The sequence below is a fragment of the Canis lupus genome, chromosome 25 (assembly GCF_003254725.2).
Source record: "Canis lupus dingo isolate Sandy chromosome 25, ASM325472v2, whole genome shotgun sequence".
In the NCBI taxonomy this organism is placed as follows: Eukaryota; Metazoa; Chordata; class Mammalia; order Carnivora; family Canidae; genus Canis; species Canis lupus.
The window spans coordinates 38,292,439-38,318,270 of NC_064267.1; the positions used below are offsets into that span (position 1 = coordinate 38,292,439).

The window sequence follows — 25,832 nt, forward strand, 5'->3', positions numbered from 1 at the left end:
GCCACAGGAACACATCTCACTATACATGCAAAGAATTACATGTTCTGTGGAGAGAAACAGAAATCAAATGATATCGTGGAGAGAAAGACAGAGACAGACACAGACTGATTGATTGCTCTGGCAGTGGTGTGACCTGGCACTCCATTTGGGTAAGACATCTAAGGTCATTATTCGGCATGAATACTTCTCCAGCTTGTCCATTTTCTTTCAGATTTCCAAACAGAGTCTCTTAGTAATTTTTTTTCCTGCTTTGTCACAAAAAATAAATGTGGATAGCACTGTCTAGCCAAAGAAGCCAATAACTGGAGATACTCCTAGTGTTCAAAAAAAGCAAAAAGTAAATGCTGGCCTTGCTGAGTATGTTTAAGCTGGCTCTCCTTTTAGATCTCCACTAACATAGTTAGGTTAATCATTGATGAAATCATCTAGAAAATTGAATCAAACAAAACCCTGTGTTGACTGAGTTATCCAAGTAATCCTGGTTTGGGCTATAATTCTATTTATAATTGCATCTGTTCTTCCTTCTCCCTGCCAACAGAGAACAGAGGCCACCGTCTGGTTGCCAGCCCCCATTCCCTGCTTCTCAGTGTCAGTTACTCTGTTGGAATAACATGAATTCACAGTCATGGGAGGGGGTGGCCCCCTAGGTTAGAGCTGCCCCACAACTCCTGTTTGATTGGATTTTTCATAACAGAAAAGTGAGCTTTAAGGAATATGATACCAATGTGACAACTTGTTTCCAAGTGCAGCATTCATCATTTTCAAAGGAAAATACAGTGCGCGAAGAAACATTTTTCATAAGCATTATTTTTAACAAAGTATTTGTCTCCTTAAGTCTATTCCACATATCATATCAATCGTTGGGACTGACTTGTCCCTCTCTGCTTCTGAAGAGCTGGCAGGGAGAAATGCTGACCCAGCGACTGGGGTGGAGGGAGCCCTTGATCCCTCCAGGGGCAGGACTGAATTAGGGTCTGAGTGAAATGAGCAATGTGCGCCCCATCTTAGCCGAGGCTCTCTCCCTGGGACAGAGCTTTCAGCTGGTTCCACAGAAGCCCAGCGCTAAAGCTGGGGCAGCTCTAGGCCTTTCCAAGATGTCATGTAAACGTATGTAAAGCTCTGTTACCAATTAGCAACAATCTATTTTTGAACGGCTGTACATTTTCTAAACCTTTGTTTCTGAATTGTTCAGAACATGTTGGTGATGACGTAAGAGAGAAAACAGCCTGATGGGTTGGGCCCCAGGGGAGACCAACTGTCTAACATTTGTCCCTCAGGCTGTCCACTTGCATGGCCCCCCAAAGCCTCAGCGTCCCTGCTGTTATGTGTGGGATTTGAACCGGTAAAGGCTATCACCCTGACCACACGATGTGATCGTTTCCTGAACAGATATGGAGAAATACCACACTCCCCCACTAATACAGGCTCTGGGTTTCCAAGATCTGAAGCAGACTCTCATGGTTAACTAAAAAGAAGACAACTGTGAATTTGGGGGTTGGCAACTTCAAAGCTCAAGAGATCTTGGTTTAATTTTTTTTTTTTTCCTGGCTAAGATACAAATCCGCAGGCCAACCCACTTCAGTGTCCCATGCTCCTGCCCGGTTTTCTTCTTTATACCCATTTTTGATAGTCCTGGCACCTCCTTCCTCCTGGCTCCCATTTGGCTCCAGCTGCTCAATGCCTACGATGTTCTGTCAAACACAGTGGCCTGCTGCACATTCATCTGACACCAGATCTTCCATTTTGAAGCAGAGGCTTTATCCTCTCATTGCTGGAAGCTCCTTTGCAGACAAAGCCCATGGCTCTGGCATTGGTATCGGGCTGGAATGTGAGGGTGGAACACGGAGTTAAAAGTTTTTTAATGTTCAGTTATTATTCTGCAAAGCATGGTCTACTGATTTCATGACTATTAAGCTCAGGATCGGCAGCCAAAATCTGAGTATAAGTTAGGCAAGTTCCCATGTTTTCAGTCAAGCTATGTGACCAACTGACAAAGCTAAACCAACAGGCTGGAGCCCCGAAGACATGGGTGTCAATTACAAGCAGATCTGCATCCATATGTTCTTCTTGGACCTAATTCCTTATGGCTCCAGCTCAGTCACAGACACCGACTCAACATACACATAACTGCTTACCTAGGTAGACAGAGCACTTCCCTTCATGGCTTTTCATACTTTGAAACTGCCAACATTTTTGATTATTCTCCTCTCCCATTCTAGAACACTCGCATTGATAATGATTCATAAGTGAATAGTCTTGAATCAATATCGAAGTTATATAAGATTTTTTAAAGGAGAGTCCTAAAAATTGTAACCATATGTCATTGACATTTTGTTGAGAATAAGACACACATTTATGTTCGTCTGTTGTCAATAGAGTCTATAGAGCAGAACAAATGAGTCACAGCAAAGACCAGGATAAAATATGGTGAGCACATTGGCGAAACAGTGGAGGGAATAATGAGCTAATCATGAAGCAAAAACCTACTTTCTGCCAAACAACTTAACCCAGCAACATAGAATATTTTAAAAGCTTCTTTCTCCTATATTTGGTTTATTATGTTTATTCTCCAAAACCTCATACTTTATGACATTATTTGGATGAACCAAAGTGACACTGACTGCTGGGATATATTCTGGGGGCTTTCTCTCCTCTTAGTAGAAGTAGCTATTTTCAGGTTCTAAAGACAATTTATCAACTTAATGGCAATCATGAGATGATGTAATTTTCTAAAAATGTATGGCAAGCATCAACAGGAGATGAATGAGACAACTCTTGTTATCATTTAGAACAATCTCCACCTTCAGAAATTCAATTTCTGTCACTCATAGGAGTATTTCCTTCTAGTAAGGATAATGCAATTGGTTTAGATTCCTAAGAATCTTGGGTTTCAGACACACCCCCACACTCACACCCCCACACCCTTCTTGCACTTGTATGAAAACAATTCCATAACTCTGATGGAATACATAGCATGACCTATAAATATATTATTTATATTCACTGCTTTTATTTTATTTTTTAAAAGATTTATTTGAAAGATAGAGAGAGGGTACATGTAAGTGGGAGGGGGGGTTGGAAGAAGAGGGAGAGAGTATCCTTGAGCAGACACCCCACTGAGTATAGAACCCAATGCAGGACTTGATCTCAGGACCCTGAGATCATCATTGGAGCCGAAATCTAGCATTGGCCATTTAACCAAGTGAGCCACCCAGGGGCCCCTGTTCATTGGTTTTAAACACATCTGCAAAGATGTAACAATCAGCATTTTGTTTCTAGAACTACATGGTGGGGATAGCTGGGCAAAAATCAAGGCAGTTTATTAAAGGGGAAGAGAGTTGGAGAGCTTTGCTCAGGCTGAACAACCATTGTGGTGGGGGCCATAGGTGTCCTGTTCCATAGCACATCCCTAGGCCATCAGAAAACTTGACAGCAGTACTAGGCAGCAGAGTAAATCACCAGTTCCTCCGGCTTCCATTTCTACCACAGCTAAACAGATATTAATGTTTCCCCCACACCAATCTATGGCCCTACATCCTCACTCCAGGATGCCCTTTTATGACTATTTCCCCCATTCGAAACTGCCCTTTCTGTGTATTTTAACCAGTATGGAAGGGCAGACATGTGGGAAAAAGATCAACTCAAGGAAGAACTTGTCCATGAAGACAAGACCCTGCACCCTCTTGTGTGGAGCTTTGTTCTGTGTTGTGGCCAGGTGTGCATAGCAAATTTTCCAGCAAATCCTGGAAAAATCACAGGCATTGGTTGATTTTAGGTTTTTTTTTTTGAATTTGCACTTTAATTTCAGTTGGGACAGAAGGTAGAAGAGTCGGGAGAGTTTGTTGTGGTGGTTTTGTTTGTTCAATTTCTCTCCCAGCTCTTCTCCAACACAGACAAGATGAACAGTCATGTCAGTGTAACAAAGTCGACACAGCTCCTTTGGGACACTTGAGTCAGTCGGAAGTGTACCGCAAAATAGAAGACATGTCCCAGACATTTAATAATTTAGGCTGTTCTACTAAGTTATAAAACTTTTCATTTCAGTAAGTTATTTATAATGGGCTTTTGTAGAAACTGCCTTTCCATTTAGTAAGTGACAAGAGAACACAAATCAAGTTGGAGTAACATTAAATTGCATTTTCCTAATTATGCATTTTCCCCATTATGCCCTAAAATGTGTAACACTCTAATGTCCATGCACCCCCCCACACACACACACGCATGTGTGCACATGCACCAAAGCGCTCACTCCTCCACAGGCACACACCCCCACAGGCCCAAATGCCCACAAACATACACAGTATTTTACAATACAGTAGAACTGAGCTGCCTGTTCCACGTCTATAGGTGTCCATTTGCAACTTCCTGAAGCTTTCCATTTGCCCACCAGAACCCCGACAACTGCATTCCCACACCCACTTCCAAGTCCCAATCCTGAGCGATAGCAACCCTGTGGCAGTAAAAATGAGTCCTTCTTCTGTGTCAAACTCACCACACAGTGTCCTACAAGTGTAGACTTTAACTGCTAACCCAAAGTCAAAGAGAACCTTCCAAAAAAACTGCACACCACCATGAGAATTTGTGACTGGAGAAATTAGAGACTTTGAAATTTCTATCTGCCTTCCAGGCTGGGTGTTCATGACAACTCAAATGGAATGAACAAGACATTTTTATACGGTATAATTCAGTTTGACTTAAATGAAACACTTGCACAAGAAGTGCTTGGGGCCAGAACATTCGGCCCAAACAGCCCTTTTGTCCCTGGAGTTGGGCAAAGTTCAAATATTTGGGATTTTCCTATAGGGAGACACCTGCTTACGTTTACTGTTGTGAATCTCATTATGAGGACGTTATACAGGACACTCATGTAGTGAGTAATGAAGGCCATACACTTGATGATGGGATGGCACTGTTCCTAATTACTGATGTGGTTTTGAGAAAAGGCTCACGAAACTTCAAAATACAACTTCAATAAATTCAAACAATTTCCTTCTACAAAAAAAAAACCTTCTAATCATCATCCTACCATTAATTTTTGAAACCCTTGCTAATATGATCTCAAATATCCCAAACGTATGCTAAATTGTCAGTGTGAAAAGGAAACCATAATAGCTTGTAAACATATAAAAAGATGCTTTACTTTCAAAAGGGGAAATGCAGCTGAAAACAGCAATATGATGATGTTATCTTACACCCAGAAAACCAAGAAAAATCAGAAAAGTCTGACAGTACGTGTACTGTTGAGGAAGTGTGTGTGAGGGAGGAAGAGGGCACAGTGTTTTGGGAAACAATCTGGCCGCACTGCTAACGTCGTAGAAGGCCATGCCCTCCAGAATCCCTTGCACTTGGGCAGCAGGATATTTGTAAAAGCAAACAAGGAGGCACCACAAAATGGAAAAAAACCTAAAAGTCCAACCACAGTAATAGTTGTTTCAGGAAAGTATCTCCAGATGCTAAAATTAGTGGCAGAAGTCTGAGGAGAAGCAGGGGAGACTCAGAGGACCTCCCCACAAGTTACTGGTTAGTCACAGAGGGAACTGGATGGACGGAATGCTCGTGTCCCCAGGTTCATATGCAGAAACCCTAATCCACCAACGTGATGGCATTTGGAGATGGGGCCTTTGGAAAAAATAACAAAGGTAGAGTCCTTATGAATAGGGTTAATGTCATTATAAGGAACACCAGAGAGCTTGCTTCTCTCTCAGCTTTATGCCATGTGAGCATACACTCGGAAGATGTCTATCTGCCAAAGAGGAATAGGTCCTCACAGACACTGGATCCGTGTGCACCTTCACTTTGGACATCCAGCTTTAGAATGATGAGAAATTAATGTTTGTCGTATAAGCTACCTGGTCTCTAATATTTTGTTCCAGCAGCCCCAGCTGAGGCAAGAACCTAGTAACTTCATAGAAGATCAACCAGATACCATAATAATTAAGTGATGAGTAATGGGACAAATTGACATCATGTGTCCCGGACCTGATGCTGCAGTGAGGATACCCTGCGGCTTCTGTGACATACCTGCCCCAAATAGCATAGCTGGAATCTAATCAAGAGAATGCATCAGTCCAAAACCAGACTGAGGGCCATTCTACAAAGCAATGGGCCCGCGTTTTTCAAAATGTCAAGTTCAAGACAGACACAGAAAGACTCTAAAAACTGTTCTAGGCCGAAGAAGATCCAAAGGATATGACATCTAAATGCAATGTAATCCTTGGGTCCTGGACCAGGAAAAAAAAATAGTGGCTGAATTGGCAACATCTTAGTAAGGTCTATGAATCAGATATTATTATTGTGTCAATGTCTTGATTTTGATCATTATATCATAGGTATGTAAGAGAACAGCTTTCAGAAAATATACCTGAACTACTCTGAGCTAAAAGGGCAGTATGTATGCAATTTTTCTCAAATGTTTCAGAAAAAAACAATAGTGTGTATGTGTATGAGAGAGAGAGAGAGAGAGAGAGAGAGAGAGACGGCGAGGCAGAAAGAATGGCAAGAAAGAAATGACGATTAACTTTAAGTGTAATAAAATGGTAATGTTTGAGGAATCTAGGGGAAGAGAATATGAGATACTTTATATTGTTTACACTAAAAGCATATTTACAAACTTTTTTGTAAATCTGAAGTTCTTCAAAATAAGAAAGTAAAAGGTAAAACAAAGCAGGGAACTGATGAGCACCTAGTGTGCAGGGGTTACCCGCAGAGGAAGAAGGAACTTGGGATGAGGAGGGGCCAAGTGACCAGGGTTTGGTGGGTGATCAGAGAATCTTCAACGATTCCTCGAGGAAATCATGAGTGAGTTGCTGAGGAAGTGAGCAGCTGAGGAAGAATGGTGCAAAGAGCTTTCTGGGCCAGAGAAGAACAAACACAAACGCCTACAGCTCACAGGTGCATCTTGCATGCCAAGTGCTGCCTTTAACCCCAGGCAGCAAGGAGACACTGGGGTTTGGAGCTATTAGATCAAAGATTTTCAATGTTAGCAATGGTGCAATTGAATGTCTTTGTGTTTCCCCCAGCAAGCTGGATATAATTCATCAAAATGTAATGTACAATTTAATGTGCAACTAGAAAAAAATATTTAGAAATGGCAGAAATGTTTAGGAGGTAAAATTCTAATGAACAGTGATAGGGTGTGCACTTCAAAACATAAAGAAATCAGATTGAAAATGTGATGCTTTCTGATAGTCACTTCATGTCATTGAAAGGCAACAATTAAAATGAGTCCTTTTAAAAAAAATCTCTGAACCTGTTCCATTTTCTCAAAAGCATTGGACCTGAATGCTGAGATATTATTTCCAAAGCTGGTAATATTTAGGCATCGAAGTAAGAAAGATAATGCTATATTGCTCCTCTCGCGTACCATATCTGCAGGGCATTTCCTTTCAAAAATGACAAGGAGTGACAAGTACACTTCAAAGAACTATAAAAATGCACATATATCCCTCCATCCATCCAGCCGTGAGTCATTTATTGCACTATAATAAAACTCTTTTACTGTCTGAGGAGGTGAGGCAATAACTAAATAATTACAATAAAAAATAGCATGTTCAAGAAGTGCTATGGAAATGCAGTAGAGGAAGGGACTGTCTTATCAATGGACTCAGAGAAGGGTAACAGGTGAAGGAAGAAATGAGGTGGATCTGGAAGGCAAGTAGTTGCTGAATAACACAAGAAAAAAAGACAGCATGCTCTGAGCAGCTGGTAATGTGCTTGGCATACATGGGAAATGCCCAGAACCTTGAGTGGCTGGAGTTCGGGGAAACTTGAAGATAGAATCTACTAGAAAGCATGGCTAGAAAGATAGGCTGGAACCATGTGATCTGATCCCCTGGGGCAGTCATCATGAGCATTAGCAGCACTCAGGAAGAAATGAATCATGATTCAAGTTGTGTGCTCACTCGTTCATAGAGGCACAGTGTGGAAGGTGGATTATAGGTAGTGTGGGGAGATCATAAACTAATGAGAAGGCTGGATTAAGGGGCTCCTGGGTGGCTCAGTGGTTGAGCGTCTGTCTTTGGCTCAGGTAGTGATCCTGGGGTCCTGGGATCGAGTCCCACATTGGGCTCCCTGCAGGGACCCTTCTTCTCTTTCTGCCTGTGTCTTTTCCTCTGTGTGTGTGTGTCTCTCACGGGTAAATAAGTAAAATCTTAAAAAAGAAAAAAAAAAAGCCTGGAATAAAACTTTCAAGGATATTGCAAAAGACAACTTGGGAAAGAAATCATGAGTGACTAACCTAGGTCACTGAGGTCAGGGAGATGTTTGAATTATTTAGGAGGTAGCAATGCCAGCACTGGGAGCATGATCAGTTGTGGGGTGGCACGGAGGGGGTGGGATTAAGTATGGTTTCAGTGTGAGATTAACTGGATCAACTAAAATATGAAACTCAGGAAAAAAAGGAAAACAAATTTATGAGGCAAGAAAATGTGTTAGCCATGGATTCTGTTGCATTTGAAGTAACCAAGGGACTCCTGAGCCAGCAAGGGGCAGAGCTCAGATGCAGAGCACGAGGTGGAGATGGAGCTGGAAATATCCATGCACAGGTGAGAGCTGAGCCTGCCTAAGTGGATGAATCTGTAGGAAGGTTTTTCAGAAAACGCAGAGAGCAGAAAGTCCAAGGCTAGATCCCTGGTGAGCCCCAACATTAAGTGGTCCATTTTCCTTTAAGGATATTCCATTCCATGAACTGACAGTACGTTGAGGAATATTTGATCCACTCTCCGCGACCAAAAATATACTGAGTCTGAGTCTCTCCTTGTTAGTGAATCGAAGATGCCATTTTGAATAAAATTGTGTGTGTTCAATGGTTCATTTAACCACTGTGTTAAATGGTTCATGTAACTATTAGGTTAAGTGATGAAAGATAAAGGATAGTCTCAGCCCATCTTTCTGAGTCATGGTCATTGAGCCAATGTACACAAATTGTAGGCAGCTTGTCTGGTTCAGATACGCAGACGGCACAGTCCCATCCACCAGGCTCCTGAGCACATGATAGTAGAGAGAATATGGAGAAGGAAGGTCAGAGTCGGCTAGGCTTGGTCAGGGACTGAGCAGGCTTCAGACAGAGTTCATATTCCCCTGAATTCCCAGAGCAGGCCCCACTACAGTCACGCCTGGTGATAGTCTCTTGTCCACTAAGTTACAGTGATGCCCATTCCTAGGCACCTGGACCCAGCAGCAAATGTGCAATGTTCTCCTTAGATGGGTGCCACCTATGACAATGAGCATGAATGTAGCTTAAGGAACTCGTAGGTGAGTTATCATTTAATCCTCATGAGAATTGTAGGTCTTATTTTCAAGGAGAAAAGCTAAGGTGTTTTAGCTTGGTCAAGGCCACACAAATAGAAAGGCTCAGGTTTTGGAACTGAACTCTGATCTCCTACAAAAGACCATTTCCTCCATTTCAAAGTAGGATCAGAAAGCACTGCTTGGGGAGGATCTGATCCTTTTATTAATCCTTCCAAGTGTGTTTGTGGTAGGTTCCTCTGAGATGTTCACATCGATATCCCCAGAATCTGGGGATATGTTAACTCTCGTGGAAAAGGGGACTTTGCAACTGGGATGAGGTTAAAGACACTGATATGGGGACAGTCTCTTGGATTATCCAGGTAACTCAATCTAGTCACCTGAGTCCCTAACAGCAGAAGAGAAAGGCAGACAGATGTGACACATGAAGAACTTGATCTACTTTTGCTGGCCCTGGAGGTGGAGGGAAGAGGCCAGGAACAAGGTATATGGTAACCTCTAGAAGCTGGAAATGTCCCTCAGTTTACATCCAGCAAGGAAACTGGAACCTTGTCCCTACAGTTGCAAGGAACTGAATTCTGCAAACAACCCAGATAAACAGGAAACAGATTTTCCCCTTGCAAAGGCCTGCAAAAAGGGATAAAGCCCTGACACTTGATTTTAGTCTAGTGAGACTCCTACTGGACCTCTCACCTACACTACGGTGAGATAATACATCTGTGTGAAATTTGTCATAACCTTGTTATGCCCTCTATAGAAATCTAGTGACAGTGTTTGTGTCTCTACAAGTCATAGAGACCCAGATGGAGTCAGGTTCTGATCACTTCTGAGGACACCAGAGATAACATGCCATCACTCAGATCACTAGAGGCTGCAATGAAGGCATTGTGCCAGCTTACAGGAGTGACACAAGCCCAAGGACACAACCTCACCCTCCCCTGCACTCACAGGCCAGAGGCACACAGTTTCAACCTGCCACCAAATAAATATAAATCATAGAGGCTCGACAAACAACAGATAATACTGACCTCCTATGTTCAAGAAGTAAACCACACATGTACTATTCAAACTTCTTTGAAGGCAGTGCCCTTTTGGGGGTTGAAGGCTTATTCACTTTTACTGGAGAGTCCAATGGAGATATAAGTAAAATTCTAGACTTCCATTCCATGATAGTAAATTATACTGATGGCTGGAGATGGTACCCTGAGCTGAAGGGACAAAAGGCAATAGATCTGAGATCATCTGTGGCCTTGCTCTGTGACTCTGACCATACCACTTAAACCTCTGTGTGATTCAGTTTCCATTTCTGTTTCAGGCTAACTCATCTATCAGGTCTGAATGTTTACAGTTGTAGGATGCCAAGAAATGTAGCGCCAATTCCCATTCCTCACTCAGAATATGTATTTCATATGGCATTGGTATATGTGAATGCCAGAAGAAAGAATCCTCAGGGCAAAATTTAGCTGGAATCACTTAATGCACATTAAACATTTACAAGCTTGGTATTAGCTTAAATGTGTGTCAAAGAGTATTTCTGTCAACAAATTTTTCAAATAAACACACCAAAAGTTGTTACTCGTTGTTATCATGAGTTTTTTCTTCCTTATTTTCTAGGTTTTGAGTTATTAATTTAATAAAAGCCACAAGAGTTTACAAAGTACAGCTGTAAAAAGAGACTATTAAGTGAAAATTGGAATTAAAAAAAAACCCACATGGAGCAGTTATTACAGTATCTGAAAACAGTGTCAGAAAAGCTCCCTGACCTAAAGGAAAAAAAAAAACAGTTCTTAAGAACAAAAATATCACAAACATTCACTGATAAAATCTTTGGTGATATATGAAGTTTCCTTGACAATATAAACCACTGTCCATTATGGGACTGGGAATGGACTAATTGTCAAAATTCTGTCGCCCACACTTCTTGGATTTTAATCAATCATTCTCTGCACCCAGCTCCGAGTTGTATTTTGTCCCTACTTGTGACTGCTCACAGCATCAGTGGGAATGACAATAACATCCCTGGCCAAACAGTGAGGCCTGTGTGTGCCAGGGGAGCGCCCACAAGGGAAGGGGTTGGTATTGGAACAATGATAACACCTGCTCAGCTGAATCTTATTTATTCCAGAGTACACATTCATGCCAACCAACACTTAATTTTTTTTTTTGTCTTTGAATAGCTTTTTGTGGGAATCTTAAATTTGATTCTGTTCAGTTTACTTCAATTCAGTTTATGACTACGGACCAGATACTATATATACTGATACTCGATCGCCTAAGTATTTCTTCTCAAACATACCCAAGACCTTTATTGCAAACCAGGCGCTTAGATCTCCTTTTGCTGCCCAACTCGAACTTCTGCCATCTCCAAGGGGAACATGCCTTCTTATATCTAACGAGCCATTTGGTAAACATCTACTATGTGCCAGACATTTTGCTGCCCTGGGAACATGGAAACAATAACCACACTGCTTATCCTCTTGGGTATTGGAAATGCGCAGGCAAAGTCATGCTTGTTCCCCCTGGTCCGGAAGAGGCAAGAGGACAAGTGTCATGTAAGCTGTGTCAGAGACCAGATTAGCTACCAGTAAAGTGATAAAACTTTATCCTTCAGACCACCAGTACCCCATGTTTATGCCCTTTTATCACAAGGGATTCGGGTCCCTTCCAAGGTACACCTGCTGGGGAAAGGATTTTCACTTTGGCCTGAATTTAAGTCCATGGAAATCTTATATATTTAAGGTTGATCTCCAACTGCTGAGTAAAATACCCTCGATCTTGTTAGGGATCAGGCTGCTAGGTGAACAATCTGGGAGAGAAGACTGCTGTCTTCCTAACACCTATGAAATCATACTAGGGCAGAGACAGATAATACTACCTTTTTCAGGTTTGAGAGGAGATGACAGAAGCGGAGGCCAAAAATAGAGACAGAAAACTAGCAAAAGAAAGGTTCTTGCTGCTTTTTTGATGGCAAGGAGGTGTGGAGCTTGGAGGAGAGTGCAAACTCTCCCGGCCCCTCACCTATATTCTGGGCATGTGGGGGCTGGGAGGATCCTGGCCAGGTCTGTAAGCCAAAGACCTGGGCACGGGAACTGGAAAGCTTCCTCTCCTAACGCAGATGGGTCTTTCTCTTCTCAGCAGGAAGGCAAAGAGGGAAATGAGATTGTAACCTTGTATTGGAGCACCCCCCAGGTTGGAAGAACCTGTCTCGCACACCTTGGTCACTGCTGCTGACTGTCCTTTTGCCAATTCTCATCCCCTTGGCTTGTCCTTTAGGTGTATGAATGGCCATTCCCTCCATTACATCCTCACATAGTCACTTGGTGTTATCATTTTCAATGCTAAAATGCAAATTCAAATGTAGCTTATTTGAACCAATTCTTCCAGTTGCTAGAATCAGATATCTTAATCAATAATGGTGTTATTAAAATGAAAAAAAATATATTTTAATCCTGTAGGAAAACCTGTTTAAGGGAATAAGAACTCCCTAGATTTTTAGGACGAAAGCATCTTTAAAGTTCTCAGCGTCCAACCTTCTTCTTTTAAAGACAAGGAAACTGAAACCCAAAGAAGCTTAAAGACCTTGGTCAAGGTTACATAGCGTGGAAGCCACTGCTTCCTAATGGCAAAAAGATACATACTTCCCCGCCCCCCAAACTGATTAGATAACAGCCATGCAATGGTTTTGGCTTAAAAAAATTGAAGTTAATAAATGTACCCTTCATGTTAGCACTCAGAAAGGTCCTGAAAGGGGATCCTTGGGTGGCTCAGCGGTCTAGCACCTGCCTTTGGGCTAGGGTGTGATCCTGGAGTCCCAAGATGCGAGTCCCGTGTCGGGCTCCCGGCATGGAGCCTGCTTCTCCCTCTGCCTGTGTCTCTACCTCTCTCTCTCTGTCTATCATGAATAAATAAATAAAATCTTAAAAAAAATTTATATTTAGCAAGGTCCTGAAAGGACCCCTCTGTCCATATCAGTATGTCTATAGTTTTATTAGTGGTATTTTCACATACACAGAAACCTAATAGCTATATATAGATGTGCTTTATTTTTTAAAGATTTTATTTATTTATCTATCTATCTATCTATCTATCTATCTATCTATCTATCTATCTATTTGACACAGAAAGAGTGTGAGCACAAGCAGGGGGAGCAGCAGGCAGAGGGAGAGGGAGAAGCAGACTCCCCACTGAGCAGGGAGCCTGATGCAGAACTCGATCCCAGGACCTTGGGATCATGACCTGAGTGGAAGCAGATGCTTAGCCGACTGAGCCACCCAGGTGCCCCTTATAGATATGCTTTAAAGCAAACAGGAATACTTTTTATTTGGAAGTGAAATCCTCTTTTGAATAAATGTCAGATTTTTATTGTTTTTTTTTTTTTAAAGATTTATTTGTTTATTTGAGAGAGAGAACATGCTGGGGGAGAGGCAGAGGGAGGGAGAGAGAATCTCAAGCAGACTCCACACTGAGCATGAAGCCCGACATGAGGCTCAGTCTCACGACCCTGAGATCATGACCTGAGGCAAAATCAAGAATTGGACACTTGGGGCAGCCCGGGTGGCTCAGCAGTTTAGCGCTGCCTTCAGCCCAGGGCCTGATCCTGGAGATCTGGGATCAAGTCCCACATCAGGCTCCCTGCATGAAGCCTGCTTCTCCCTCTGTCTGTTCTGTGTCTCTGCCTCTCTCTCTCTCTCTCATGGATAAACAAATAAAAATCTTCAAAAAAAAAAAAAAAAAAGAATCGGACACTTAACCAACTGAGCCACCCAGGTGCCCCTAAATATCTGATTTTTAAATAAATAATGTAAAAACATAAATCTAAATACCCTCAAATATTAGGTATCCATATTTGCATTTTCTTCTTCAAAGAAGTCACTGAGCTTTCACATCACTTTTCATTTTTGTGGAAGTTACTCAGCTGTAATCAATTTCCATTTTCTCATTCTCAAGAACAGTGACCAAGAGATTTTTAAGAGCTAATCAAATAAACAATGGATGTTCAAAAATAACTTAATTATCACATTTCATTGAGTAGCAAATTTTGTTTCAGTTTTTTGTTTGCTTGTTTGCCACATCGAATGTTCATGTCGGTGTTCTTTATATAGAATGTGCGATCTGAAAGGCCAAAGTCATTGGCCATTTTGACAACCTTAATTAGTCACTTAAATTGGTAATTAGTAAAATAATTACATAAAGAAAAGCTCATTGTGCCATCATAAATGGTGCCATCTTTTTAAACAGACCACCCCCCATCCCATTGTTACTCTGCCATTTTGGTGTTTAGCTTAACGAGCTGCCAAGTTTCCCAAATTCCATCAGGAGAGGTGGTATGTTGAAATTGAATTAGAAAAACTGACTATTTTCACATTTAGCAGCACAATTAAAGGAACTTTGGCTAATTTGGGTCCATTAATTCTTCTAGTCTCAGAGGCGTTTCCAACTTCAATCCAATTGCAAAATATTAACATTTTCAAAGGCAAGTGTTTTTCTCTATTGCCAATAACTCAGTCACATTCATTAAATTTTATTATTTCTACATCATTTAATGTAGGTCAACATGTCGAGTCCAGCAAACACAAGCATTTCTTTCCAGCTGACTGACACTGCAGCGAAAGATAAGAGCAAACAAATCTCACTTCAGTGGAAAAAAACTCCTCTCATTTGTAAACATGAACATCAAAACCAAGACTACAGAAGACAATGTAGCAGATGTAATGCTGCAACCCAATTACTCCATGCTTATCATGCCAGAAATGTATTTCTATAGAAGAGGACGACTCAAAATGATGCCCCTTTCAGAGTTGAAGGAGCCTTTGTTTGCAAAGCTTAACCCACCCCGTGCCAGTCCTGTGCTAGGGAAACGACTGAGCCAGGATACAGTGTCCAGAGTTGGAGGCATCCCTGATACCCTGCGTTACTGAGATGTCATCAATGCAGAACAGGTGAGCAGAGCAAAAGTAGTTCTCCTGTTAAGAAAATCCCTTTTATTGGGACACCTGGGTGGCTCGGTGGTTGAGCCTCTGCCTTTGGCTTGGGTGCTGACCCCAGGATCCTGGGATCGAGTCCCACACCGGGCTGCCCATGGGGAGCCTGCTTCTCCCTCCACCTATGTCTCTGTGTCTCTCATGAATAGATAAAGTCTTCAAAAAAAAAAAAAAAACACACACACACAACTCTTTTTCAAAACCTCTTCCTGTGGTGAGTACTCCGGGCTTTCCTTTTCTGTCCGTGCTCTCTGGCATGGATGCTGACTGCATGTTTAACTTCACGAGGCCTGCCTGCCTGTCTGCCTGGTGGAACTGGTCTGCGGGATAGAGCAGCCGTGGAGAACACAGGATCTGGAGTGGGACTACCTGCTGCGACTCTGGGATTCATCAGTGACTAGTCTCTTGATGTGGGACAATCCGGACCTCAAGCATCTCCTTCCTCGTCTATATAATAGGAATAAAAATCCTTTGGGACGCACCTGTCATGAGGATTAAGAGAGATTGTATGAGTCAAGTACCTGGCACATAGGATGTGCTCCCTGTCTCTGCAAAGACACTGTGAAGATGACTCAAGGAACGTCAGTAGCAGACCCCCAACACACTGGCCATTTGTGAGTCCTAACTCCATTACAGTGGCTTACTCATGTGCAACCAGCCTACTCTCCTGATGCTGCTTCTAGCACCTCATTTGCAGTGAAAAAGGAGATTCCCCCCCTTACTTTCATATAGTAAATAGAGTGTAAAAGAAGTGAAATAGACACGTTGCCTCTCTCAATGGCACATATGTTTGAAAGGAGGAAGTTGGGAAAAGAGAAACAAGAAATTAAGGAAACATCTACTTTAGCTGGTGGTCCGAGTCCCGGGGAACGTGAAGAACAGGAATGGAACACAGAAGCCTGTAGCAGAGGGACAACAGAGGGACCTACTGCCACTTGGTGACCAGGGATGATCTTTCTGAGAAGGTGACATCTGAGAACCTGACGGGAGGAGGAGGAGAAGCCCTGAGAACTCCGGGGCAGAGGAATGGCAAGTGCAAGAACCCAATCATCTGATCCCCTAACTTCACAGATGAGAAAACAGAGACTGCAAAAGGAGGGATGACTTCACAAAGGGTCAGAGTCAGGGTCTGTGACCAAATTGTTCAAAGTGCTCGTGCATGGTAGAGGAGAAGAAAGAGTATCCCCCAAACCAGGTGAAAGACGGCCAAAGAGATCCTGGGCCTCATCACAACATGTGGGGAACTCTGGACCTTTAACACCATAGAATTCCATCCTTAGAACATTCTTACTTGGGATGCCTGGGTGGCTCAGTGGTTGAGCATCTGCCTTCGGCTCAGACTCCGAGCACAGACATGTGCTCTTCCAGTAGATTGGCATGGGGACTGGGACTCAGCTCAGAGTGTGATCCTGGGGTCCTGGGATTCAGTCCCACATCGGGCTCCCTGCAGAAAGCCTGCTTCTCATTCTGCCTACGTCTCTCTCTCTCTCTCTCTCTCTCTCTCTTTCTCTCTCTCTCTGTGTCTCATGAATAAATAAAATCTTAAAAAAAAATCCTACTTGAAGGAGAGACATCATATTTTTCTGAGACTCAATGACTAGAAAAGAAAAAAAAAAACTTCCATGATTTTCAGATTCTAGCATTCAGATTTTCTGGTATAACCACTTATTTTCAAATCACTAAGGGTTTCAATGATAGCAACATAAAATCTTAGAAAGCAACGAAGAATCATTAATGAGTGTCCTTCATGAGTTGTAATGATGTTGCTTTAAAATTCTCTGGTAAGCAGGATCACACTGGCTTCATGCTGGAACTCATCTTTAGGGCCATAACCTGGGTGGGAACTTTTGCAGCTTCAGACTGTGACTATTTCAGATATGGTATGGAATTTTTTTACTTAACCTGGAAGTGTAAGTTCACGCCACAGTTAAGGTGCTGCACGAAGGAGAAAATAGAATAGAAACGATCAAGGGACTTCCCAAAGTCACTTAACAAGGAACCCATCCTATTTTCACACTTTGCTAGGTGATCTAAAGTTTATTTTTGCCCCAAGCAACTCTTTCAGAGAGCCACAGAATAAGCTATATTGTGTTGGACCCTCACGCAATTGCCTTTACTTGACAATATACTGCAAAAATATGGCTAAGCTTGTAGCTTACTTTTGTGTTTCTCAAATGTTAATATGACCAGAGGAGCTTGCTAAATACATGTTCTCTTCCAGTAGATTGGCATGGGGACTGGGACTCTGCATTTCTAACAAGCTCCCAGGTGATTCCAATGCTGCTGGCCCATGGACCACATTCTAAGTGGTGAGAGTCAACACCGCCCTGAGTGAAAAATCACAGGAAAAAAAAAAGTCTCATCTCTAGAATCTCAGTATAAGTTAAAGCCGAACACGCAGAGAGCCAATTATTTTCTTTTATATTGCAGACCTCTTAATCTCGTGGCTGGCCATGTTTTCCTTTCTGACTTGGCCACTATGAAACAATCTTAGTTAGACTGTAGAACTTAATGGTTATGCATTGTATTAACTGATCCTTCTCCATTGACCTACTCTTGACAACATCTAACTTTCCTAATACAGTTTTTTTTTTTGCTGTTAATATTGCTACTTGCCCTCTTACTGTATTTTTTATTGTTGCCTTATATATGCATCTTCCTAAGACATTTTGAATCACTCCGTTTAGTAATAAAGTGCATGAAAAAATGAATTGCAACACAACTTAGGTAAATGAAAATATGTGCTCAAGGACACATGGTGCCCTGGAAAATTTCAGGCACTTGCTGGAGAGGGAGAAGCAGACTGTCCTAGACAGAGGTAGACTTGAGAAGAAATAGCCCCACACTCTTTCACAACATGCTTATGGCTTTGCCAGATAGATGGCATGGGGATGACTGAGCAAGTTTATGTTTGACGGACTTAACAATTGAACTCTGGTTGCCTTAAGGGGGTCTAACATTATTATGAATACTTGGAACAGCTTCTGCTGCGGCTTCTAACCTCAGAGGAAAGCAAAAAAGGGGCACTGATGGGTATTCTGAATTATCATTGGGAAAGACAGAGTTCCTCTTCCTCAGGTAGAGCTAACAATCAGAGTGCAACATCAAGTGAATTCAACTCCCTGTCTTCCAGTTTAGAGATGTTGCTGGAAGCCAGAATGAGAAGGTAACACTCTGCTAGTTACTATTCAGGATGCAAGAGAGGTTCCTTAACTTAGAGCGAGGTATTTAAACCTATGAGTCTCGATGGCTTCCTCTCTAATTTGTAACAATAATAGCATCCTGATTGGATGGCTCTGAAGATTATACACTGAACTCCATACCAGGCACTTCGTGGGTTCTCCAAGAATGGTTTATCCTAACACATATATTATGGCTCTTCTTCTGTGCTAGGCTTCAGGGAAAATCATCGTAAAGAAGAAGACAGCCAAGAATTACACTCATTCTTTCATTTTTGGATCCATCTGGAAGTTACCTGGATCCCCTGTTGTTATTTTTTATCTTCAGAATCCATTCTGCAAGGCCCTTGAGAATAAAAAAACCTTTAATCGATACAATCAATAACATTCAACCTTGATGTTGTAAACTAAGTTTGCGTTGACTTCTATACCAGGCTGGGGACGTCCCTCATGAAGGAACACAAATAGCACAAACCGTGTGATGATGACTTCTGCTAAAGTGTAAACACCCTTGCTACAAAGAACCCTGTCAAAACCAAACCAAACCAAACACGCCTGTGCTGTGGGTGCCGAACAAACAGGCCTTCACTCTGCACGCTGCTTACACCCTAGCTGTGGACAGTGGGACAAGTGTTTTATTTTCATTCAGTATCACTTTCTGCATCAGTCACTCACTCTTACTCCCAGCATACGACTTTTTGGAAATTCTAGTGTCTCCCACTCAAGTTTTTGAAGCCCCTCCTACTCTCAACTATTTACATATCACAAAGTTCAGAGGAGAGGAAATTCTTCCTTCTGCTCCTATAAACATGTTTACAGACATGACTTCTCAACCAGAGATCTTTGGTCTGTCGTAGGTTCTGCTACTTATTCAAATATCAAAAGTAGTATCACTGGAGGACAGAAGAAGTTACAAAATGTCAAATGAAAGTGAGGATATGGAATTTTTGTGATTACTGAGGTCAACACTGTCCTTTCTCAGCCAGCCACTTGCCCTTTATGCTTTCTGCATACGCCCATACTGGTTAAGTACAATCACTTCTGGCAGGATGTTTCCTCTTCAAAAGAAGTTAATAAACAGAAATACCACGTGATCCAGTAATTCCACTACTGGGTATTTACCCAAAGAATATGAAAACATAAAATCAAAGAGACATAAGCACTCCTATGCCTCCTGAAGCATTATATATGTTAGCCAAGATATGGAAGCAATCCAAGCATCCATCCATGAATGAATTAATGGATAAAAAAGATGTAGTGTATATAGTATATTTGTAGTATATATACACACACATACACTCGTTTTATGGAGTATTTTTATTTATTTATTTATTTATTTATTTATTTTTTATTTTTTTATGGAGTATTATTCAGTCATAAAAAGAAGAGGGAAATCTTGTTATTTGCAACAACATGGATAGAACTAGAGGGCATTACTCTAAGTGAAATAAGTCAGAAAAAAGACAAATACCTTATGATTTCTTATATGTGGAATCTTAAGAACAAAACAAATGCACGAACAAAAAGACAAAAGCTTCTTAAATACAAAGAATGAACTGGTGGTTGCCAGAGGGTGGCGGATGGGGGCTATGGATGAAATAGATGAGGGGGAATAAGAGGTACAAACTTCCAGTTATAAAGGAAATAGGTCACAGGATGAAAAGTACAGTATAGGGAATATAGTCAATAATTTTGTAATAATGTATGGTGACAGATGGTGACTACGCTTGTCATGGTGAGCACTGAGTAGTGTATAGAACTGTAGAATGACTATGTTGTATACCTGAAACTAATACAACATTGTATGTCAATTGTACTTCCATAATAAATAAAAATAGATAAAAGAGGTTAACAAAGTTCGTTATAGTGCAACAATGACTTGCAGAGGAATTTTCGTGTAACTTCAGAGTAAATGTCATAAATGCATCAAAGAGTGCATACAAATAAAGTGGTCCCCATCTGGGAAATACATAGAAGGCTTTAGGCAAAAACTGACCAAATGATTATTTGTTCCTCAGAGTCTTCTTCCATTTCTCTGACTCATCCAATCACGTTCCATAAAATAAAGCTCCATTTCTCTCAGAGTCAGACCAGATGTGGTGTTAGCAGAAAAGTCGCCTCTACCTTCATTTAAAAGGATTTTTCTTTTGAAATACTATCAAAGATAGGCAGAAAAGTTTACAAATCTTTATACTTAACGAATTGTAGGAAGCTATCTAAATGAACTAATTCATGTAAAAATACAAATACACTTCATACGTTTTAAAAGAATAGCTTCCTAAAAAGAACTTCTAATTAATGGCATTACAACTTTGAGGCCAACATGGCATGTATATTCAACCAAAGTAATAAAACGCTCAATAAAATTCTCCCACTGACATGGGAGACATGTTTCTAATCATATTTCAACTGAGATTCTGCTGTAAAGAAGCTTGCTTTGTGGATCTACCATGAAGGGAGTGTCTGGAAATGACTTAAACTCTACTCAATCCTGAGATTGGCTTTGGCATGAGTTGTGATTCATTTGTTTTCCATGAAAAAAATCTCAGAATAACTAAAATAACTAAGGAGCAAATATTTCTCTTTTTTAAAATATATGGCTTTTGGGGATCCCTGGGTGGTGCAGCAGTTTGGCGCCTGCCTTTGGCCCAGGGTGCGATCCTGGAGACCCGGGATCAAATCCCACGTCTGGCTCTCGGTGCATGGAGTCTGCTTCTCCCTCTGCCTGTGTCTCTGCCTCTCTCTCTCTCTGTGACTATCATAAATAAATAGAAATTTTTAAAAATGTTTAAAATATATGGGTTTTGTTCACAACTGTTCTGTATTACTAGGGTTGCTTTTTTTCTTTTTAACAACTTCATTGAGATGCGGTGACATATAAAAAATGTACATATTTAAAGAGTACAACTTGATATTTTGATACGTTTACATTGTGAAAAGATCAGCAGGATGAAGTTAAATAACTTAACCATCGCCTCTACATAGTTACCACTGTGTGTGTGTGTGTGTGTTGAGAAGATTTTACTAAAAATCCTCTTAGCAACTCTCAAGTATTCAATCCAGTATTGTCAACTATGCTGTACATTAGATCTCCAGAAATCATTCATCTTGGGTAACTGAAACTTTGTAGTCTCTGACCACCATCTCTTCATCCTCCTCACCTCCTACCTCCTGTCCCTGTAACCACCATTCTACTTTTTCCTTCTATGAGCTTTATTTACTATTTTAGATTCCACATATAAGTAAATTCATGCAGTATTCCTCTTTGTGTGTCTGACTTGGCCACTCAGCATAATGTTCTCTAGGTTCATCCACAGTGTCTCAAATGGCAAGATTTCTTTCTTTTGGGGCAGCCTGGGGTGGCTCAGCAGTTTAGTGCCTGCCTTCAGCCCAGGGCATGGTCCTGAAGACCAGGGATCGAGTCCCACGTCGGGTTCCCTGCATGGAGCCTGCTTCTCTCTCTGCCTGTGTCTCTGTCTCTCTCTGTCTCTCATGAATAAATGAATAAAATCTTTAAAAAAAAGATTTCTTTTTTAATATTGGGCTATATATCATATTTTCTTTATCCAGTCATCCCTAGACAGACACTTAGGCCTGTTTCTGTATCCTGGCTATTGTGAAAATGTTGCAGTGAGCATGGGCGTGCGGATATCTCTTCATAATTGTTCTTCAGAGGGATGTCAAATGAGGTTGGCTCTGGCAAAGTGTCTGCCTGCACATGAGTGTGCCATGGTGCTTTGGATTAAAATTGAAATCAAGTTTGCTCTGCCATATAGCTCTACTTCCTTCGGCAACTGCCCTCAAAGTGGGCCCCTTAATCAGCTGCTCTCACTTGCTGCTCTCACTCAGCAGCTCTTTGCTCTGTATTCTCCATAAGCCACACACATTTTGCTGCCTTCCTGTCCTACATGTATGTGTGTGTTAAGAGTGTGTATATATGCACGTATCCCATTCTCAGAGTTCGCAACTCAGCTGTCTTGTTAATCGGACAGCTTTATCTATTCTTACTGGATAGAGCAGAGTTCCAACCCTATAATAATCTTTCTGTAACATTCTGGAGGATTTTGGCCCCCCAAATAGAGACTTCAGAAAGGGCACCGTATGAATCTAGCAATGAGATTTTTTTTTCTCAAAAGGACCTTCTAGTGTCTCTCAAATGTTCTTCAATGTAGGACAGTTTGCTCCAATACACACAATGCTACTCAACTATACTAAAGTGGGCTACCCATAATCTTCTTCCCCTATCCTATTCATATTCTCCCTTGACAACCAGGGTTTGAGGACTCGAAGCAACAAACATAAAGGATGATAAGGGATCGGATCATGTAAGCCAGGATTAGTCTCCACACGTAGTCCAATTAGAAGGTTTTAGGTTCAAAAGGGATGCTCTGCCCCCCAGAATCCTACTGAGTGCGGGTGCCAACTCAGAGGACTCGTCACCTTCCTGTTTCCCTTTAAGAGTTAGTTACCTGATAGAACGAAATTCAAAGCACGTGTCTTCTTGCTGCCAAAATCGCTGCCCAAACTGCCCGACTAGATGTGTAAGATCCAGTGAAATGTCTTGGCAAAAGCGAAATCAGGAGTGTTGGCCAAGGTGCTGAAGCGAGGGGAGCGAAGCAGGGACACCTTTGCCAGTGAGTCGCCCCCTCCTCCAACTCTTTTTAAGACATTGAGCTTATTCATTCTGACAAGTTACCCTAGGATCTCAAATCTGGCATAAATTCAGAGAAAGTCGTGTGCGTGTATCTAGAACACAAACTCTTTACAGAAATTCTAGCACCACAAAACTCAGGAGAAGCCACCTAAAATGGCACAGAACAAAAATCAAAACATCACTTGGAGCTGCTGATTCCAAATGAACGCTACTTCTTTCTCTGCATTTCTCTACCAGATCGATCCGAAGATCTGGTAAAAACAAATCGGCTGCCAAATAAAGTTACTGTTAAGTAAATGGCAGAGAATGACAAGTGCACAACCCGGAAGGATCATCCCGAAGCACAAATCATTTTCTGTGTATGTTTGAAGATTTTTCTTATTAGCTCTGCTTCTACTCGGATGGCACCTCCGCGCCCCCCTCCCCCCAAATGTCCTTTCTGACAATTTGTCCTTCCTGCCCTGAAAATGTGCAGGCTGATGTCCAAACCGCGGGCAGCCCCTGGCAGAGGGTTGGCTGAACAGTTGAAATCACCTCTGGGTAACTCCGGACCCCCAGCCAGCGGTAAGTAAAAGAGAAGGCACCCTGGCCACCAACCCTGGCCACACTCCAACCCCCCCCCCCCCCACACACACACACCCTTTTGGGCAACTGATGCCAGGCAATTAGCTTCCGTTCCGTTCAACTTTCCGACCTCTGGCTTTAGAGAAAAGACCTGGCTGTGGGAACTGGCTCTGGGCAGCTCTTGGCTCCCTCTTCATGGGTGACTGGCAAGAGGAACACTTTCTTTGACACTCTTAAAAGAAGCCGTTTAATTCCTAATGATATTTCCTGGCAATAAGGAAAATGAAACCCACAGCGTGGGATTCCGGTCCAGCAAAGGCAGGCCAAGAGCGCGGGGGCGAGCGCAGGTCTTACGGTAACCCTCTTCCCACTCGCTCCCCATTCCCACCAGAGGTGATCCCCCCCCCCCTTCTCCTGACACTTCCACCCCGGAGTGTGACACCTACTGGAACTTCCGAGCATCTGGGGAGGTAGGGATAGGATTTGGGCATCAGACGGAATGGCTGGCTGCTGCCCCAGGGATTTCCCGCGGAAATCACCCAGAACTTAGAAGGCGCTTCAACAAGGAAGTAACCCCGGAGAGCGATCTTGGCGGGAGAACCCCGTGAGCGTCTTAGAAAAATACCCGAAACCACGGGATGCTTAATGACCCTCGTTTCCTCCAGCCCGCTCCCCGGGCCCCTTCTGGAGCGGGATGGAGTGGTTTGCGGCTTTCGGCCGCGTGGACCCAGGGTGGTGCGAAGGACACTGCTCTCCCAGCGGGCGGGGCTCCCCGCTTCAGCGGCCGAGGCCCCCAGGTCGCAGCCCCTGCTCGCCGCGCGCCGGTCGCGGGTGGGGAGGGAGACGCGCAGACCCGTGGCCCGCGGGGTTCCCTCCCGTAGCCTCCCCGCCCCTCGCATCCCTGGCACCCCACAACCTAGCGCCCGTGGGACTCGCCGGGCACTCCCGCCGCCTCCGCAGCCCCCAAACCCACGCGCATCCTCTCCCACGCTGCGCTTCTGCGAGTCCCCGGCCCCCCGGCGCGCCCCTGGCCGGGAAGCGTCGGTGGCGCTGCCTTGTGGAGGGGCCAGGGGAAGGGGCGCTGGAGGGGGGCGCGGGGAGAGGGCGCTGGAGGGGGGCGCGGGGAGAGGGCGCTGGGGGGGCGCTGGAGGGGGCGCTGGAGGGGGGCGCGGGGAGAGGGCGCTGGAGGGGCGCGGGGAGAGGGCGCTGGGGGGGGCGCTGGAGGGGCGCGCGGGGAGAGGGCGCTGGGGGGGCGCTGGAGGGGCGCGCGGGGAGAGGGCGCTGGAGGGGCGCACGGGAAGGGGCGCGGGGAGGGGGAGCTGGAGGGGGCGCACGGGTAAGAGGCGCTCGGGAATGGGGCGTGCGGGAAGGGGCGCGGGGAGGGGGCGCGGGAGGGGGCGCGGGGAGGGGGCGCTGGAGGGGGCGCGCGGGGAGGGGCACTGGAGGGGGCGCGCGGGGAGGGGGCGTGCGGGGAGGGGGCGCGCGTGGGAGGCCCGGCTCGGGGCCCCGGGGCGGCCGGGGCGCGCGGGAGGGCGCGGAGGACGCCGCACTCACCCGCTGCTGCTGCCGGCTGCTGACGGCCACGGCGGCGGCGGACGCGGCGCTGTGCCTGAGCTCGGCCGCCTGCCCGGGTCTCAGCAGGCTCCGGGTGAACCTGCGGGTCCGCTCGCCGGCCATCGCCTGCGGCGCCCGGAGCGCGCGTCCCGCCGGCCTTCCCCGCGCCGACCTCGTCTACCCACCCGCCGTTCAGGAAGCGGAACTCGGAGCCTCTCCCCCCTCTTCCTCGCTCTACTCGCAGGAGGCGGGTGTTTCGCTCTCGCACCCCCACTCCCCCACCCCCTTCCCTGCGCCGAAGCTTCGCGACGACTTTGCAAACTCTGCGCTCCCCGGGCGCGCGCAGCCAACTCGGCGAGCGGCGGCGGCGGCGGCGGCTCTGCAGCGGGGCCCCGGGCGCGGGGGGCGGCTCCAGCTGGCCGGCCGGGCTGGCCTCGTCGCCCCGGGGCCCCGCAGGCCGCGGGGGAGGGCACGGGGCGGCCGCCGCGGGGCTCCGGGCGGGGCCCGCCCACGCCTCTCGCCAGCGTCCGGAGGCTCCTCGCGGGGCCGGCGCCGTGGCCGCCTCTGCCCCGGGGCCCCACCTTCCCAGGCGGGCGACGCGCGCGGGCGCAGCGCAGTTGGTCTTCGCATCCTTGGGGGTGGGAGGTGGGGGGA

At 44.3% G+C, this 25,832-nt stretch overlaps 1 protein-coding gene and 1 long non-coding RNA gene across 4 annotated transcripts in view; both read right to left on the minus strand.

Annotated features, from left to right (window-relative positions):
• Positions 1 to 25,331, minus strand: part of DOCK10 (dedicator of cytokinesis 10) — a 260,529-nt gene extending 235,198 nt beyond the window's left edge. The window contains exon 1 of one of the 2 annotated variants that reach the window (XM_025463245.3): positions 25,179 to 25,330. In XM_025463245.3, the coding sequence (XP_025319030.3) occupies positions 25,179 to 25,301 (123 nt within the window). In that variant the 5' untranslated portion in view covers positions 25,302 to 25,330. Of the gene's footprint in view, positions 1 to 25,178 lie in introns of both variants that reach the window. The other variant, XM_049100909.1, reaches the window with a different exon arrangement.
• On the minus strand, positions 1,496 to 17,233 carry LOC112669811 (uncharacterized). 2 transcript variants are annotated; one of them, XR_003142569.3, is made up of 3 exons: positions 16,070 to 17,233; positions 15,597 to 15,709; positions 1,496 to 1,821 (listed from the first exon to the last, which is right to left on the minus strand). It is a non-coding gene; the product is annotated as an uncharacterized LOC112669811 (long non-coding RNA). The 2 variants fall into 2 exon arrangements; XR_004815612.2 differs by lacking the exon at positions 1,496 to 1,821 and adding an exon at positions 14,676 to 14,846.
• Positions 25,332 to 25,832: the final 501 nt, after the last annotated feature.